Raw genomic sequence first — 18,978 nt, 5'->3', positions numbered from 1 at the left:
TAAATTGTGATGGTAAGATTATATTTTGAGTTGGTGTTTTGATGTCCTCTCTGCTACTATAAATCTGTGGCAATAAAAGGTAAAATGTGAAAAAGAAAAAACGAAAAAGCCTAATCACCAGAATAATCAGCATGGCCATGAATGAAGGATAAATGAATGAAGATGAGTCATGAGTTGGGAATTATTGAAGCCAGGTGAAGAGAGCAGAGTGTTCATTTTATCATCTCTATTTATATATATATATGTGTGTGTGTGTGTGTGTGTGTGTGTGTGTGTGTTTTATTTTCTATAATAAAAACCTAGGAAGGGATAACATAGCCCTGATCAAAAACGTGATAAGCATCTTTATGTGCTAGAAATAGAACAGAAAAACAAGCAAGAGGGGCTCAAACCAAACGCTCTGGTTCACTCAATAGAATGAATAAAGACATGTTCTGGTTACAAATATATAAAGTAAACTGGCAGGGGTGAGGGATCACTTTTATGTCCCTGATAAATTCTTACAAATGTGCAAAAAGAAACAGGTAAGTGGATGTTAACCATAGCATTATTAGAAAGAATTCAGGTGCTTTTCAACAACAGAATATGAAGTGAGTTAGGATTTATTTCTATAATGTAATTCAATATAGTAGTGAAAATCATTAAATTAGATCTGAATGCATCTATATGGATAAGTCAGACGCATAATACTGTATTTTAAAAAGTGTGTCCATCTTTTTAAAATTTTTTTAATTTTAAAAAGATGTGTCCATCTTTTTTTTTTTTTCTTTAAAGCAGTTCCTTACTTTCTGGCATAACATAATTTTCTCAGGTTTAGTTTTAATTTCTAATTTTCTAATTTCATTGCCTCAACCCCTTATCTGATAAGTCCTGATTCCTTTTAGTGGGAAATACTATTTAGAAATTAAGATTTGGATGCTGGTCATCCTTTCTAGGCCCTTTCAGTAAAGAGGTGATGGAGAGGGAATAGGGAAAATGGCTTACACTATGGGTAAGATCACAGATCATACTGATACCTCTAATTCCAAATCAATGCCATAGTAGCTAATTGAGGGGGTTTCAACTGTCTAAATATGGTACAACTTGAGTATCAAAATGAGTATTAACAATAATGAGTTATAATCTGTTGACTGGAATAAGATCAGTCAACAGATTATTTACTAATAGTAAAGAGAATCTTTACAGTAGAATGCCAATCAATAAAAATTTAAGCATATTACAATTACCATTTTGTAGCCTTATACTATTTGATTCAGAATCATCAATGGAAACTAAAACCATTTGGTAAAAGTATTTTGGGGAACAAAATATTTATACAACCTCAAAGTATGTTTCCCACAGATTATTAATTTCAGAGGGCAAGAAGTTACTTTTATATTTGAATTCTTTGGTAGATACCACCTTAACCAGGTGATCAGAGTTATTTTCACCAATCATGGGAAATAGTAACATCATATGCCTCTTTGTATACTGAGGCTTTATGTACTTCATGTACTCTTTATGTGGCATACTGAGGACACATTATCACTTGTGTAGTATCTCTGCCTCAAATGTTTAACCTGAATCTAATTATAGGGAAACATCAGACAAATTAAAATTGAGTGCCATTCTATAAAACAATTGGCCAGTGCTCTACAAATAGCTGCCTTTTCCCACTACAAATAACCTTTCCATATCTTTTACAATGTTGACTAAGGAACTCCCCAGAGGTAAAGGAGACTATAGGTACATGGCATCCAAATGCAATACATAATACATTGGATCCTAAACCAGGTGGGAAGAAGGCCAATTGGGACAAACTTGGAAAATGGATAATATATTATTGTATAAGGGCTAATAATACTGTGATTATAGAAGATAATATCTTTAATCTTAGAAAATTCACACCAAATTATTTAGGGATAGAGAGATTTAATGTCTGCATATATCTTTTAAATAGTTGAGAAAAATTGCACACGTGTGTGTGGTATGTATACATGTATATATGTGTGTGTGTCTTTATTCACCTACATCAACAACAGAGAGGGAGAGAATAAATATGACAAAATAATATTTAGTAAATAGTACAGAGTATGACTGTTAACTATTGGTGAGTTGGAATTCCTGGGTGGCTCAGCAGTTCAGCGCCTGCCTTTGGCCCAGGGCGTGATCCTGGAGACCCAGGATTGAGTCCCACATCAGGCTCTCTGCTTGGAACCTGCTTCTCCCTCTTTCTGTGTCTCTGGCTTTCTCTCCCTTTCTCTCTCTCTCTCTGTCTCTCTCTCTCTCATGAATAAATAAATAAAATCTTTAAAAAAAAACTATTGGTGAGTAAAAGTACTTTTAAAAATATGGAAACACTAAATTTATCATCGTTTCTAGGGGATGATACAGGAATAGTGAGGAAAATGTAACCAATTTTAAGTTTACCTGTAGTGTCTTATCTTTTTAAAAAGCAAAACAACGGGGACCTGGGTGGCTCAGTGGTTGAACCTCTCCCTTTGGCTCAGGTCTTGATCCTAGGGTCCTGGGATCAAGTCCCACATCAGACTCCGTGCGGGGAGCCTGCTTCTCCCTCTATTTCTCTGCCTCTCTCTCTGTGTCTCTCATGCATAAATAAAATCTTAAAAAAAACTTTAATGCAAATGAAGACCAATGTTAACTCTTGTCAGCTGTATATAGCAAGATCATGGATGTTTTGCTATATCATGATTTATACTCATTTTTTTACATAAGAAAAGTCATAGCAAACAGAATGTGATCCATTACCATGTGAGAAAACAAGTATTTGTGTGTAAACACAGGAAACACGTAAAGTAATATGTACCAAAATATTGATAGTGTCAGTCATCCTTTGTGAGTTTATGTGTGATTGTTATTTTGTAACTTGCATTTTGCTCACTTTTCTTCAATAAACATAACTTTGTTCATTAGAAGAAAATAGTTTTCTAAACCAGTTATTGAAAATCTAATGAAAAGAAAAACAGTTCTTAGCAGCCATAAACATGGAAACGCCAGGTGAGTAAATGACATCAAGTACAAAGGAACTTATTCTGACTAGAGAGGATAAATTAAGAGTAAGTCTAGTTCTCTGCTCACTTTTTAAGATACCAGTTATAGGTTTGTTCCAATTCTTGGTTTCATGGTTTTGAGTAAAGAGCTTATCTGCAAATGGAAAGTAGAATCTCTGGGTAATTATAAACAATTTGTGAACCAAACAGTCACAAGAATGTGTCCTTATGTATCTGCTATGCAATCTGAGTGATGAACTAAGGGCTTTCTGATGCTAACTGAATTGAAAGCCTAGAGCCATATATAAATTCTTTAAAAGTTTTGGCTTCCAGGTAAGATTGTTAATGATTAATGAAAAGATACCAGAGTGTACCTTAGAAGGTTTTATTATGTATTTTACTGGCTAGTGTAGTTTACATATTTATTTTTTTAAGGATAATAAATTCATATTTATATATCTGAACAGTCTTGAACAGTCTTCTCAATTTGAAAAGCAGATACTTCATTGTTCATAGAATGACACTAAAGCCCTACTGCTGGTATCTCTGTTCGGTTTCCTGAAACATAGGCAACCCGTTTTCAGTGTTCGTTATAAAATGGGATATAAAATATACATATGTGTTTGAATTTTATTTTAGTAAAAATAAATAAGTGTATTTAAATTCTATAGTGAGCGTGATGGACTTGAACAGGAAATAATTGAGTTAAGGAGAAAACATGAAATACTTGAAGCCTCTCACATAATTCAAGCTAAAGAAAGAAGTGAATTATCAAAAGAGGTAAGCTTATAGAGTCACATTATTTTATCGTACAGCGATTGTGGACATAGCACAGGGCAGAATTGTGGGAGGAACATTTTTGCTTTTTGACCAAGTTAATAAAAAAAGGGTCCTTAGTAGCTCTGTTTGGATGGCAAATTGCAAAATAAGAATTAGCCCTTTTTATGTGGCAAGTGAAAGCCCAAGTGAAAGCAAATAATATGGTAAACCTTGAAAAGTAAGAAAAAGTTTCTCTGGACACTCTCTGTCTCTGCACATATCTAGGTAACCACCTTACAGCAGACTGTTACTTTACTGCAAAAAGATAAAGACTATCTCAATCGCCAAAACATGGAGCTTAGTGTTCGCTGTGCCCATGAAGAAGATCGCCTTGAAAGACTTCAGGTTCAACTTGAAGAAACCAAAAAGGCTAGAGAAGAGATGTATGAAAAATATGTAACATCCAGGCAAGATTTACAGTACTTTTCACATAAATTTATATAAATTAACAGTGGGTTCTTTAAGGAAACTCTTAGCTTTGGGGAAAAACAATGATTTTTTTTAAAGGAATATAGAACTATATTCAGGTAATAGTTCATTTCGTTTCCTTGTAATATGTTCTTCTTGTAGTTGATTTTTTCTTAAGACATGGTGGGTATTTTTCCAATAATGAAAAATGCCTATTTCTGGTAGGTCAGTGTATATATGCTATAACTACTGTGCTTTCTTATGACATAACCTTTTTAATTCCCTACAACTAAGATCTCTATATAAATGTTGTTGTTTTTTTTTTAAGAAAGTATCTCTGTAGAAGTCTTTTGGAAAAAAAAAAAAAAATCTAACAGTGCTGAACCTAGCTAAGCTGACCTTTTCCTGACCATGTAAAACAAAGATGAGGAGACAGCATTGCATACATGCTCTGGAATCAGACTCCTGCATTTCAATTCTGTCTTCTTTCTTCAATCAGGTGTATAAGCTATTAGAGTTCTTTTATACCAGTAGCCTTTGTACTCCTTGAGATAGATACTTATTTTTATCAGCACAACAAATCCAAAACAAATTTAAAATTTTACCCTTTAAAGTTCACACATTCATAACTTTTTCCCTAGCCTGTGGTATTTTTCATCAGTTTGTGCTCCTGCTAATGACCTAGGTAATGCTTTGTGACTTTGCTAAGAGATAACAGTGGTTATGGTTGTTGTGCTTATTAGAAGGAAAGATTTTATAAAGAGTCAATTAGAGTCATTTTGGTTTTGTTTTTAATTTTTATTTGTCTCTCAACATGTACCACACCAGATTATTTTTAAATGAAGGGCATTCCATATGCTTCAGTTTTCAAGTCTCTGGTTACAGGCATTAAAAATTTTAGTAAAATATTTTTGAAGATAAATGATTATTCAACATGAACTAACATTTTATATAGTGATTAAGTCTTTGGGCAATATCTCTAACAGCTGTGTTTTTCAAATAACATTGTATATAGAACATATTGGACATAAGACAATAAATATTACGTGAAGGACAAAAATATGTTTCTTTTACAGAAGCAAAATTCATGGATATTACTTTTGATACCTTGCAGAGACCATTATAAAACAGAATATGAAAATAAGCTACATGATGAGTTGGAACAAATCAGATTGAAAACTAATCAAGAAATTGATCAACTTCGAAGTGCCTCTCGGGAAATGTATGAACGGGAAAACAGGTATAAAAGTGGGAAATTTGTAGATAAAGTAGGAAATTTATTTCTTTTTGTTTGAAACTTACATTTTGGGATCCTTGGGTGGCTCAGCAGTTAAAGTATCTGCCTTCAGCCCAGGGCATGGTCCTGGAGTCCCAGGATCGAGTCCCATGTCGGGCTCCATGCATGGAGCCTGTTTCTCCCTCTGCCTGTGCCTCCACCTCTCTCTCTCTCTTTCTCTCTCTCTCAGCCTCTCATGAATGAATGAATGAATGAATGAATGAATAAATAAATAAATAATATTTTTTAAAAAAGAAACATATTTTATTGAAATTAAACTATTTCTATGACAGTCTCTTTTAAGAGAAAATTTGTTAAATCTAAATTAAAATATAATGGAACATTAAAGTTCTAAAATCTTTGATAACTAGCTAAGAACAAGGTTTATAAGACCTTAAGTTAAGCCTCTTTACTCTGGTATTCCCATTATCTCTTCATTACCCTGGTAACTTTTCTTTTTGCCTTTATGGCAGATCAGATTGAGGACAGAGATAGAAGGAAATGAGATACCAGTAGTTCTTCCCATAATACACCAATGATTTCTCCAAGAAATTTTTAACAGCTGGAATAATAATATGAAATATTACATATGTCTCATTTGTCTGCTGGACCTGACAGGCATTATATTAGATAATCTTGAAGATGATCATTTTTATTCATTTTAATCACTTTTAGATTAGTATATATTAGGTTCCCTTAGTTGGTGGTTGGTAGTATTAAGGGGAAATAAATGCTACTCATTTCATTAGCAGTTATTTTTATATAATATTATTATACTTCATATGATTTTTTAAAGTTTATATTTTAGTGGGAAAATTATTTTGAAGGGATCCCTGGGGGGCTCAGCAGTTTAGCGCCTGCCTTCGGCCCAGGGTGTTATCCTGGAGTTCCGGGATCGAGTCCTGCATCGGGTTCCCTGCATGGAGCCTACTTATCCCTCTGCATGTGTCTCTGTCTCTCTCTCTCTCTCTCTCTTTCTCTCTCTGTGTCTTTCATGAATAAATAAATAAAAATCTTTAAAAAAATTATTTTGAAATTGACTTAATTGCCATACTAGTTTATTAGGACTGATTTGAGTATATGATATTTTGAAGTTTGTCAGCAAGCAAGACTTTGAATCAGACTTAATTCTGTAATTATCATGGTAACGTGTTAATTCTATTAGAGGCATAGTAGCAAAAAATTTGAGGGTCTTACCCCTCAATTCCAGGGGGGAAATCTCTATTACTGTAGTTGGCCTCTACTGGGGAAAATATGTAAGAACTACATGTGCAGAATTATCCTTTGGGTAGAAAACTAGCAAAGATAACTTAAATCACTGTTAAATTGTTATTTTAATAACACATTGAGAGAGAGAGTTTTATGATGATGCTGAAATATTTTTGAGCATTTAAAATAACTGGACAACCGCATGTGAAAAAACGAAACTGGACTGCTATCTTATAATATACATAAAAATTAACTCAAAATGAATTAAAGACTTGAATGTAAAACCTGAAACCATAAAACTCCTGGAAGAAAACGTAGGCAGTAAGCTCCTCAACAGTAGTCTTAGCGATGATTTTTTGAATTTGACACCAGAAGTGCAGACAACAAAGCAAAAATGGCTGTGCAGTTTTCCCAGCACCATTTATTGAAAAGCCATCTTTATTTCTGGGCTTTCTATTCTATTCCATTTATCCATGTGTCTGTTTTTATGCCAGTGTCAATGCTGTTTTGATTACTTTGGCTTTGTAATATGATTTGAAATCAGAGAACACAATGCCTTCAGTCTTCTTCTTTCTCAGGATTGCTGTGGTTATTCGGGGACTTTTGTGGTTCCATACAAATTTTAGGACTTTTGTTCTAGTTCTGTAAAAAATGCCATTGGAATTTTTGTAGAGATTTCGTTGAACCTGTAGATTGCTTTGGGTAGTATGGACACTTCACTGATCCTTCTAATCCATGATCATGGACTATCTTTCCATTTATTCAGTCTTTATTCTCTTCAGTCAATTAAAGACAAGAGAAAAGTACTTATTTAAATGTACACTTGATAAGTAATTACAAATTAAATGCCTGTTTAACCATTATCAGAATCAAGTAGTCAATGTCAGCACCACAGAAATGTCCTTGAGACCCTTCCTCCTTCACTTTCTGCTTTTTCTTATACTCTTATTATTTAAATTGCGAGTAAATATGTACCCCTTGAGAAATATAGTTTAGTTTTTCATATTATATTTGTGTCACATAAATGGAATCATGCTGTGTATATTCTTTTGTGGCTTTTGTGATTCTTCATATAACCTTATGATTTTAAGATTCTTATGCTGTTGTATTTAGCTCTTCATGGTCATAACTAAAGTATGCCATTTTTATGAATTCATCCTTAGCAAGGGCATTAGGACATTAGAGAGACATGCATACAGAGATTAAAGAATGCCAAAGAAATTCTTCCATCTTTTTCAAAATTTTGGTTAGTTCCAGCCCTGTTTTAGGTAAGAAGGACCCTGTACCTTGTGGTTACTTACTTTTAAAGTTCAAAATGCAGACCAAAAAAAGAGTAATAAGCCTGCTATAGACTAAGGTTGATGTTTAAAAAGTTTACATTTGAGTTTTCTAAGCAACATACTCACTTATTGAGCAAATACTTATCGTGATCCACCATATGCCAGATACATGCCATAGATAAAGCAGTGTCCTCTGACTTCACAATGTTCGTTGTTCAATAGACCTAAAGACAATAGAGAAATAGTAGTTATAAGTATGATGATAATGAAGAACATGACAGGAAACACAGGATAAGACCATGTAGAATCAGGGAAGACTTCATGGCAGAAGAAATACCCATGCTATTACCTGCATGATGACTAAGAGTAAGACTGAATTAGGGGAAGGAAGAGAATTAGGAGAATGCATGTTCATCATGGATAAAACCTGGAGATTAGATAATATGAAGCTTTTTGAAGAAACTGAAAATAATTCAGTATGGCTAGAGTGTAGACTGAGAGGCAGAGAGTGCTAAGAGATAAAATAAAATAGGGAGATAGAGGGCCAGATCATGCATTTGGACCATTGTCTAAAACCAGTGGAGAACAACTGAAAGATTTTAAGAGTGTGTGTTAAGTGATCCGATTTTATATAAAAAAGACTGCTAGGGGTGCCTGGGTGGTTCAGTTGGTTAAGTGTCTGACTCCTGATCTTGGCACTGGTCATGATCTCAGGGTTGTAAGATCAAGCCCCAACTCAGGCTCGATGCTTAGTGTGGAGGCTGCCTGAGATTCTCTCTCTCCCATTCCCTATTGCCCTCCCCAACTCTACATGTGTGTGTGCTTTCTCTCTTAAGAGAGAGACTAGACTGCTCTGCAATGTAGAGTGATTAGAGAAGTAGAGTATATGGCTATAGACACAGAAGCCACTTTTTTGAGGTGATTTGTGTTATCAGAATGAGAAATGATGATAAAACTGTTTTAGTACCAATAGAGATGGAGATTAATGGCCCAGACTGGAAACATGTCTAGGAGGTGGAATCAGCAGGATTCAGTGACTAGATTGGATTAGGGAGTGAGAAGATGTTAAGTATGTCATCAGGTTCCTGGATTGGATAGCCAATGTGGATGGTGATGGAATTTTTTAAACATTAAAAGAAAGCAAGGCTTTAATAGGAAAACATGATAAATTTAGTTTTATTTTAAATTTCTATGTAATAGGCAGATAGAAAAATTCACTGTTTCAGGTTTGAGCCTCAAGAGAAAGTTCTGGACATGAGATAGATCTGTGACATAGGGGATGTTATTTGTGTTTTACAAATAAGTAATTTTAGTCCTGTGATTCAATTGTTAGGGTTTTATTGATTGAGTTAATAACCTTAAATTTTATGGGATTATTTCTGTAATAACATGCATGATTACTTCCAAACAATCCACATAACCACATAAACATTGCTACTATCAACATTTTGAGAATTTGATTTTTTAGCTTTTGTCCTTTAAAAAAATCCTTTGAAATACATGGTAACAGAGATTTAGACAAATTAGCCCTTATTCTCTAGGATGCTTGACACTGGTAGGTTGGGAAGCAGCTGACAGAACCATTTCTGGAAGCAGGGAAACTGAAAGCAGGTTTCCTTTAACCCAGTATTCTTCTGAGTCCGTATCTACATCAAATATGGATACCACTAACCAGGAAATTCCTGGGATTGGGGCAGCTGCCCTGGAAGCCCCAGCCAGCCCCTGAAAGCCAAATGACTCCATGGATATTGATACTAGAGTGGGCCTTGCCACCAGATGGTGCCAAACCGCAGCCCAGATCCAAATGGATTTGAATTGCACTGAGACCCCTAGCCAACTAGTTATGTAGGCTCACCTTTGTCATTTTATTAACCTCACAGTAATCCAAACTTGCAATTTATGTGGCTGAGTCTTTTTGAATCCCTTTTTCTTCATTATGGCAGGATTTAAATGTATTTAGAGCTTATGTCTCACTAGTCTTTTACTAAGTAAAAATAAATTATAAATTGTTTCTTTTGAAATTTCACAATATGAGTTAAACAGATAAAGTACTTACACTTGCATATTTGTACTTAGTCTCCTTACCTCTCCCCCAATAAACATTTTTAGAAGAAATTAAGTGATGAGATTAAAGAAATATGTTATGCCTTTGGCTGGCTTTCTGTACATTGGGGGATATTAAGAAGGTGCCTTTTATTTTCTCCTTTTAGATGTGGAAAAGAAAGCTGGAACTCATGCCATCTGATCTTGGCATCTGCCCCTGTAATCATACCAGTAGTTTGTGAAGTTAAGGGATTGAGAGGAAGGGGAAGAGAGTGGAAGAGATAAAGACTTAAGAAAAGGCAGATATAAACAAAAAAAAGAACTTGGGTATTTGGGTCCATCAAAAATACTATAGTTGGGATTATAACATGTATGTATGTATGCTTTTCCTCAATCTGTGAGTTACATCTCTTGTCTTCTTCTGTACTTTATATTTGCTTTAAAATCCAGTTTGGAGCTGTGGGAAATAATGAATGAAAGTCACTCTAATGGTGAGATTTGTAATATAAATAACTTCTTGCTTAGTAGGTATTTTGTGACTGAAATGTACAGACCCTCTTACACATTTGGAAGAAAAGCATTATTCCCTGAATAGGAAGTATATTATGAAAGAGATTTGGATCAAGATACTAAACTTAAATTCTGGTGCTGTCACTAAACTAGCTGAGTGAATATATCACTTAATATCCCTGAAGTTTGACTTTTTTTTTATAAGATGAACTAATACTATTTCACAAAGTGGTCTGTAAGATCTAAATGAGATAATGGATATGAAAAATACATTATAAATTATTAAGCTATGTATAAATTGTTTTTTGATACCTTTTTTCTGTATGCAGTGTTTTAAATTTTTTTCTTTTATCGATTTCTTGACAGTGTAAGTGAAATGAGCATTGTATAAAAGTCAACTGAGAGGCATCTGGCTGGCTTAGTCAGAAGAGTATGCGATGCTTGATCTCAGGGTTGTGAGTTCAAACCCTACATTGGATATAGAGATTACTTAAATAAATAAAACTTTTTTAAAAAGCCAACTGATAAGATTATGAAATTGTTTATTGTCATCAAAAGGCACTACTACAATATATATAGTTACTCTTAAGTATTGATCTCCATAGCATTGAACCATTTTTTCCGACACAATATAGACATTGAGGATCTGCATGCCATTTGTTTCAGTCTAAATTTCTATATAAAATCTAACTTACTTGTTCCTAATTAATACTATGAGATAATAAAGAGGAGATAAATTCACCTGATTAAGCTTTTCCAGAAAGTTAAACTACCTTTACCTAAGGTAGTCTCATTATTGTGAACCCAGAAAGAACTATTCTCTTGGTGCTACTGTAAAAAGGCAGAGAATGAGTTTGTTAGAGGTATTTTATTATGCTTTGAAAAAGGCATAACAGTAGGGAAAAGGAGATTGAAAATACACTTTAAGTGTGACACTACTGCTTTAGTGATTTTATTTTCCCACCATGTCAATAAAAGCCATCTTGATCAGAATTTATCATCTTCCAAAGGTACTCAAGGAGAAACCTTAATGACATAAACTTGAAATTTGTATAGAATTTTGCAATGATATTAAACACCTTTCAATCTTCAATCTAAGTTTATATACAAAGATTACTTGAATATACATAATGCATTAGAATAGATGAATTAGAGCTAGTGAATGAGGGCTCCATTCACCATTTTTTTCCATTCATTGTTTTAATAGTGTATGTCCTCATTAGTGCTTAATAATCTTTTTTCGTTCATGTCTGATTAGGTATCTGTATAATTTTTTGAGTTCTTATGTGGAAAAACTTAAGAATATTTAACTTTGTCTTTTCAGTTCAGTGATTCTGACAGTATATGGCTCTTTCAATATCTTATCAAATAATTATAAATGAAATTTTGTTAGCTATATTTTATTATTAGCTATATTCTTTACATCTATAGGTGATTACCATATGTGTTCACGGCTTAATAATAATTATTTCAAGGTGTATAGGGTGTTTCAAATATGAAGTGAGCTGAGTTCAGGTTGTACAAGAACTTAAATTTGACTGTTATATAGCTCACAGGGTGGTGAGGCATGTGGTCACATTCAGGATAGGGTCAGATTTTAAAAGGCTCTGACCCTGACATCAGTGAGGAATTCTTGGAAGTTTTATAGTAACAGAGTAACATGATGTATTCATTTTTTGTAACTGGTTGCAGTGTGAGGAAAATTATAATTGAAGAGGGCCGGGGATCCCTGGGTGGCTCAACAATTTAGTGCCTGCCTTTGGCCCAGGCCGTGGTCCTGGAGTCCCAGGATCGATTCCCACATCGGGCTCCCTACACGGAGCCTGCTTCTCCCTCTGCCTGTGCCTCTACCTCTCTCTCTCTCTCTCTCTCTCTCTCTCTCTGTCTCTCATGAATAAATAAATAAAATCTTAAAAAATAAAAAAAAAAGAGGACCTGAGACAGAGAGATTGGTTAGGAGACTCTTGCAAAGTTTGAGTGAAAGAAATGGAAGGAGAGAATAAAAGCCAATTTTAAAAAATATTTAGGTGAAAGAATTGGAGCGATCTGACGATAGACAGGAAGTAAACATCAGAAATGACTCCCTTGTCTGTTTTACTAGTCTCAGAGAGATTGGCGATGAGGCAGGGCTGTTAAGTTAGGGTTGCAGACAAGATTTAGAAAGGAAGATAACTATTAATTCCTGATCTTTTACAGATACAGCAGCTCGGACCAAGCCTAAAAGTACTGTGTAAGATGACGTTGAATACCAGAAATTTTTCTCTACAGCACCTTAGATGTCACTCCCCTTAGCCTTAGGGTGCCAGAAGGGCATTCAGCTGCTTAAGTCCCTCCAGCAGGCTTCTCTGTTTTCTAGGATACTACTCTTCTATATACTGTCTTTTTTTAATACAATACAGGGTCTTGGGAAACACTAACCTAATTACCATTCTCTAAACAAATACCTTTATAGTTTTTAATGTAGGCTTTCATGTTTATATAACATAGTAACAATAGCTCCTATTTATTGAGTGCCTATTATGCATCAGGTGTACTCGACACTTTACATATGTTGTAACGAGAATTGGGTGGGACATTTTATCAAGTTGTAGGTATTAGTATCCCTGTTTTACAAATGAGGAAATAGACACAAGGTGTGATTTGCCTATGATTATAGACTTTTTAAGTGATGAAACTAGATGCATCTGATTTTACAGTGCAATGCAGATTCTCATGTTACTGGTCAAAGTTATGAAAATTGATAAAAGATTTCTTATCAAAACTAAATTTGGTGGTAATTTATTTGGGAAAGAAATGTGTTTTTTGTTTCTTTTCTTCCTTTTTTTTTTTTTTTTTAAAGATTTGTTTATGTATCCTAGAGAGAGCTAATGAGGGAGGAGGAGTGGCAGAGGGAGAAAATCCCAAGCAAGCTCCCCACTGAGTGTGGAGCCTGATTCCAGGCTCAGTCCAACGACCCACGAGATCACGACCTGAGCAGAAACCAAAAGTCAGACGCCCAACCAACTGAGCCACCTGGGCACCCTAAGAAGTTAGTTTTTTAAGAAAGTTTACAAACCCCACTTAATACATCAGGGCTGAATTTGTATCTTTAGAACTTTATAAAAGCATTTATGATTTTGAAAATTAGTAAACAGGGCTTTATTTTTTCCATAAAGTGGTCTAATTTTTTTGTCAGAACCTCTCTCTCTACGCTACTCTCCTAAGGCCCAGACTCTCCACTCGTGTAACTCGAGCCTGTCCTCTTTCTCTTCCTCAAGGACACAGCTCTAGCAAATCACCCCTTTGTCTCCTGTAGTGCTGGTTTTCCTTTTCTACCAGATAATTCCCAATTACTGTTACTAACAAACATATCGTTTCTCCCATCTTTAAAAAGCCTCTTTTATTGCTCATTCCCTTTCTAGCACTACTCCCTTTCTTTATTTTCCTTCATAGCCAAATTCCTGCAGAGTTTTATATATTCATTCTTTACCCTCATTTTTAAAAAGCTGTTACCAAGCTTTTGCCTCCCTGTACTGCTCCAGCAAAGCTATTCCTATCAAGAGCCCCAGAGATCTTCATGTTGCTGAAAATCTAGCGGCCATATTCTCAGTTCCTGTCTTACTTGACCTGTCAGCCGTATTTAATATGGTTGATCACTGCTTACTCCTGGAAATACACCTTTTACTGACTTTCAGAATACTATACTTTGACTTTTTCCCTTTCTTACTGGCTGCACCTACTTGCTCCTTTTATTGGTCATCTTCATCTCCTTGTCATCTTTTACAGCTGCCTTCATAGCATTTCATTTGGTTATCTAGTAAACATCTTAAATTTAAGGTGTACAGAAGTCCACTTCTGTTCCTTCAGCCCTACTCTACCCTCAGTCCGACCCAGATCAGTTACAGATAACTGTTCTGCTTGCTCAGATAAAAAACCTTGAAGTCATAAACCTCTTCTCTTTTTTTTCACATTCTGTATTCTGTTCAACAGGTGCTTTCGGTGGTGTCTTCAAAATTTTTGATTCTCTTACATCCCACACACACTATCTTGGTCCAGGCTGCCATTATCTCTTGACTGAATTACTGCAAGATTCTCTTAAGTGGCCCCCCAGCTTCCTTCCTTGCCTTCTCAGGTCTATTCTCAGCCACTCCTCTAATCAACTGAAAAGGCTCCCATACAACTCAGTACAAATTTAAATGACTATAATGTCCTGTGACACTACATGATCTGCACCCAGTTGTTCCATCCTCATTTTACTACTCTGTAGTAAAAATAAAATAGTACCTAGCACACGGCAGGCACTCTATATTTTTGTTACTACTGTTAATTGTCAGTGGAACATACTCAGTTTATCTCAGACTGAATTTGAAACCTTAAAGGTCAATTGATAATATTAAAGGAAGTATTTCCCTCTTTATGTTAAAAGGAATTGAAAAAAAAAAAAAAAAGATGTGGAAGGTATGGTAACTGATAAAGAGATTAAGTTCACACAGAAATCTTACCAGTAGACATCCATGAAAGGACCTGTTGGTAGTCCCTCATTTATTCACACTGCCTCTTGTTCCCTTAACTGATACACATGCTCCTCAGGTCCTTTATATTTAGTTTCCGCTGCTTAACCCTCTACTCTTGGATACCTTAGATCCTTGTTTCCTGACTTTCTCCATGTCTTCAGATGTCACCTCCTTTCTGATGTCTTTCCTAACCACCCTACTTAAAACTGAAATTCCCCATCCTGCCATGCCTGCTACCCATTAGCCCCTTCTTTGCTTTATTCTTCTCCAGAGCACTTAGCACCTACTAGCATACTTTGGTTTCTTTCAAACTAGAACGTAATCTCCATGTCAGTAGAGATTTCACTGTTTTTCAGTGCTGGATTCCTAGGTACCAGTACCTGGTACATAACAAGTGCTCAAAAATATTTGTTGAATGAAGGAATTAGTTGGAACTACTTTTGAGAAATCAAGTAACTATTGATTTAGATGAAAACCTATACAAAGATTTATAATGAAGTGAATTTAATAGAGTAGTCACTCAGTTAACCATTTATCAGATTCACCCAAGTTGCATTTTAATATATTATGGTGTATTTTATCAGCTGCTTTTTAAACCTCAACATGTGGGCAGCCCGGGTAGCTCAGCGGTTTAGCGCCGCCTTTAGCCCAGGGCCTGATCCTGGAGATCCTGGGATCAAGTCCCACGTCAGGCTCCCTGCATGGAGCCTGCTTCTCCCTCTGCCTGTGTGTCTCTGCCTCTCTCTCTCTCTCTCTCTCTCTCTCTCTCTCTGTGTCTCTCATGAATAAATAAATAAAATCTTAAACCTCAACACGTGAATAGATTTTAAATAAGTTTTTACATTTTGATGCTTAAATTTTTCATGACTTTTTTTAAACTGTGGTTTGGTTTGATACTTACCTACTCTGGGATAAAGTCTCCACATCTATAAAATGAAAAAACAAATCTCCTTGAGCACCAACTAAAATAAAAGGATTGGAAAATATAGTATGTTCAGTCAACAACAGTAATCTTCAAAAGTTTCTCCTCTGAAAATGCATAGCTTCTCCCAGGAAATCATATTACATAAAATTTCCACTTTGCCTTTTTTGTTATGTCTTATTCATTCACTTTTCAACAACTATGTTAATTAAAGGAACAGTTATTGGTCATTTGATTATAAACAGCAGATAGTCCACTTTAATCCTTGATGTTTATGTCATCTTAAAAACAAAGACATCAGGTATAGAAATGAGTTGTCCAGGAGAATAATCTGGAGGTAGAAGTAATTAATTCAAACACTTACCCTATAAATAAGCTTGTCATATAAACAGCCTGTTTTAGTCCTTTTTTGTTCCAACTGGAAAAAATGTATTCACTTTTATTAGCCAAAAATATGTTTACATGGAGGCAGAAGGAGAACAGGTTGCTTAGCTGTGCCTACTGTGCTCTTCTGATAACCATAGTTTTTCACTATTTATTCATGGTATTTCAAGTTTTGAGTTATTAGTGATGTTTATTCAGGTTAAGCATGCCCTTGGCATTCCCAAACTCTGATTTGTTCCTATTAGAATTTCAAAGGTTCCTAAGCTTTTTCTCATTCTTCCAACATTTTCTTGCCACTTTTCAGGTATAAATTTAAATTTAGTATATTGGTACTATGAAATTTATCTTCTAGGCAGAGGAAGATACATTCCATGTACAGAAATCTATTGTTACATTCTGTACTGAGGTTTCAGGCTTTGGTTGTGAGCTATTTCTGGATAAACTTGACATACTTGAGGTTATCTCTGCACAGATACATTAGTTTGCCTATTAAATATATCTATTTTATTGTAGTATTAAGGTCCTTTTAGAGAAATAAAACTCTTTAGGTTTCTTGTTTGAATGTTATAATTTAAATGACAATATCTCCCAGTTATTTGTCCCCGTAAGTCCTGGTTTATGCCTATTTCATTAGCATGATTATTATTATTATTTTAACATGATTATTAATAGTATCCTCTTTCACTCATAAAAAGGGCTCAAGTTGAAAAATACATTATTTGGATACAAGTTATATACTAGGACACTCTACTTTTGCACTTACTTAGGATTGATCACATTTCTTTTCCCTTTTCTGCATCTTTCCACCTCCCACAGACAAATACAGGATGGATGGGAGAGATAAGTATGTATATATGAAGGATGGAGTTTGTAGGAAACAATGTGAAAGAATGATGAAAGGCAGTTTTGAAATCAAAATGTTAGCTTTTTAAAGAATTTTATTTATTTATTTATTTACTTACTTATTTATAACAGAGAGAGAGCGAGCATGAGCGGGGGGAGGAACAGAGGGAGTCAGACAAGCCAACTCAGTGTACACCAACATGAGGCTCAATCTCTTGACCCTGAGATCATGACCTGAGCCAAAATCAAGAGTCCGTCACTTAATTGACTGCGCCACCCAGGGACCCCTCAAATGTTAGCTTTTTAAAAGCATTTTTAAGGGTGAAATATCTTAATTTTAGATTTAAATGCTGTCCAGTTGACCAACTCTGAACATCATTCTCTATTATTATAATTTTTCCGTGTTATTATAAATATATTTGATTATATATTCAACTTGGACTTTTAAAACATTAGCTTGTACATGCTGCAGATAGTCTCTATCAATTTTTCAAGTTTATTCTTTTGAAAAACATTAGAATTCTTGCTCTTCCATAATTTTATGTTGTTACATTTTCTAATGCATTTAACATTTAAAAATGGATTTTAAAAAGTTTGGGTTTCATATGTGGCCAGAATATAATCCATCTGGTGTTTTATCAAACCACTCTAGTCTAAAGGAGCATGGACTGTAAAAACAATTGTATGCATGATGTAGTCACAATTCTTTCAAGGCTTATTTTTGATTTAACATTTGTTCTATGAGATGACCATATAAATCTTATAATGACAGAATGTCTCAAGGAGAAAACTGAAACAAAGGGAATCTTAAGAAAAGCAGCATAGTTTGATGAGGAGCAGGGACTCTAGAACCAGATGGTTTAGGCTCTGTAGCTACTAAGTACTTGTGGCCTTAGATAAATACTTAACTTCTCTGTGTTTGAGTCTTCTTCTTTGTAAAATGGAGATAACATTCATTTATGGATAACCCCTACTTTGTGGGGTTGCTGTGAACATTAAATGAACTATTATATACACAATGCCTAAAATAGTTCCTAGCATACAGCAGGCACTCTATATGTTTGTTACTACTGTTAATTTTCAGTAGAATATATTCAGTTTATCTCAGACTTAATTTGAAACCTTAAAGGCCAATTGATAATATTAAAGGAAGTATTTCCATCTTTATGTTAAAAGGAATTGAAGAAAAAAAAAAGATGTGGAAGGTATGGTAACTGATAAAGAGATTAGGTTCACACAGAAATCTTAACAGTAGACATCCATGAAAGGACCTGTTGGTAGAAGCCTCAACCTCTAGCACTTCCTTCGATTATTTTTTTTCTTTTTTTGAATTGCCTTTACTTATTTGCCCTTTGAGGTCCAGCTTATATATCTTCCCTTCATTCACTCAGCTTTTTTCCTCCGATTAAAAAATAATCAACTCTTCTTTGTGACCTTGGAATTTTGTTTATGCCTTAATATAAATATAAATTCTAGTTAGCTGGATGATACAGATTGTAGCATGGTGAATGCATTAGAACCTTCTAATCATATCTCCACTCACAAGCCCTACTGTTAGCTTATTCTGGGTTTCATTTCATTCTCTATGACTTACTTTTATTTCTAATGCCCATTATTCCAAGAAAGGAAATACAGTTAGGGACTGAAGCTTCTCTACCTACTAAGTAAGCATTGATTGATAGTACTATAATTGCAGTCTACTTGGAATTTTGCTATTGAAATAACTTACAGAATAATGAAGCTATCTTTGAAAAGCGAAAACAAGTTTGTGGTGATTTACTGACTGAAATGTATAGACCAT

The 18,978-nt window shown here is 34.7% G+C and overlaps 1 protein-coding gene across 6 annotated transcripts in view; it reads left to right on the top strand.

Annotated features, from left to right (window-relative positions):
* The window catches only part of PIBF1 (progesterone immunomodulatory binding factor 1), a 194,722-nt gene that overhangs the window by 42,511 nt on the left and 133,233 nt on the right, over positions 1-18,978 (top strand). For all 6 annotated transcript variants that reach the window (XR_005984091.1, XM_041731278.1, XM_041731274.1 and 3 more), the window contains 3 exons: positions 3,662-3,770; positions 4,035-4,216; positions 5,332-5,457. Coding sequence is in view for 5 of the 6 variants with exons in the window: in XM_041731278.1 (XP_041587212.1) it covers positions 3,662-3,770; positions 4,035-4,216; positions 5,332-5,457 (417 nt within the window). In the remaining variant the exon portion in view is untranslated. The remainder of the gene's footprint in view (positions 1-3,661; positions 3,771-4,034; positions 4,217-5,331; positions 5,458-18,978) is intronic.

Source organism: Vulpes lagopus, chromosome 16 (assembly GCF_018345385.1).
Source record: "Vulpes lagopus strain Blue_001 chromosome 16, ASM1834538v1, whole genome shotgun sequence".
Taxonomy (NCBI): Eukaryota; Metazoa; Chordata; class Mammalia; order Carnivora; family Canidae; genus Vulpes; species Vulpes lagopus.
Note: the sequence above shows the minus strand (reverse complement) of the source record. Positions and strands in the feature narration are given on the sequence as shown.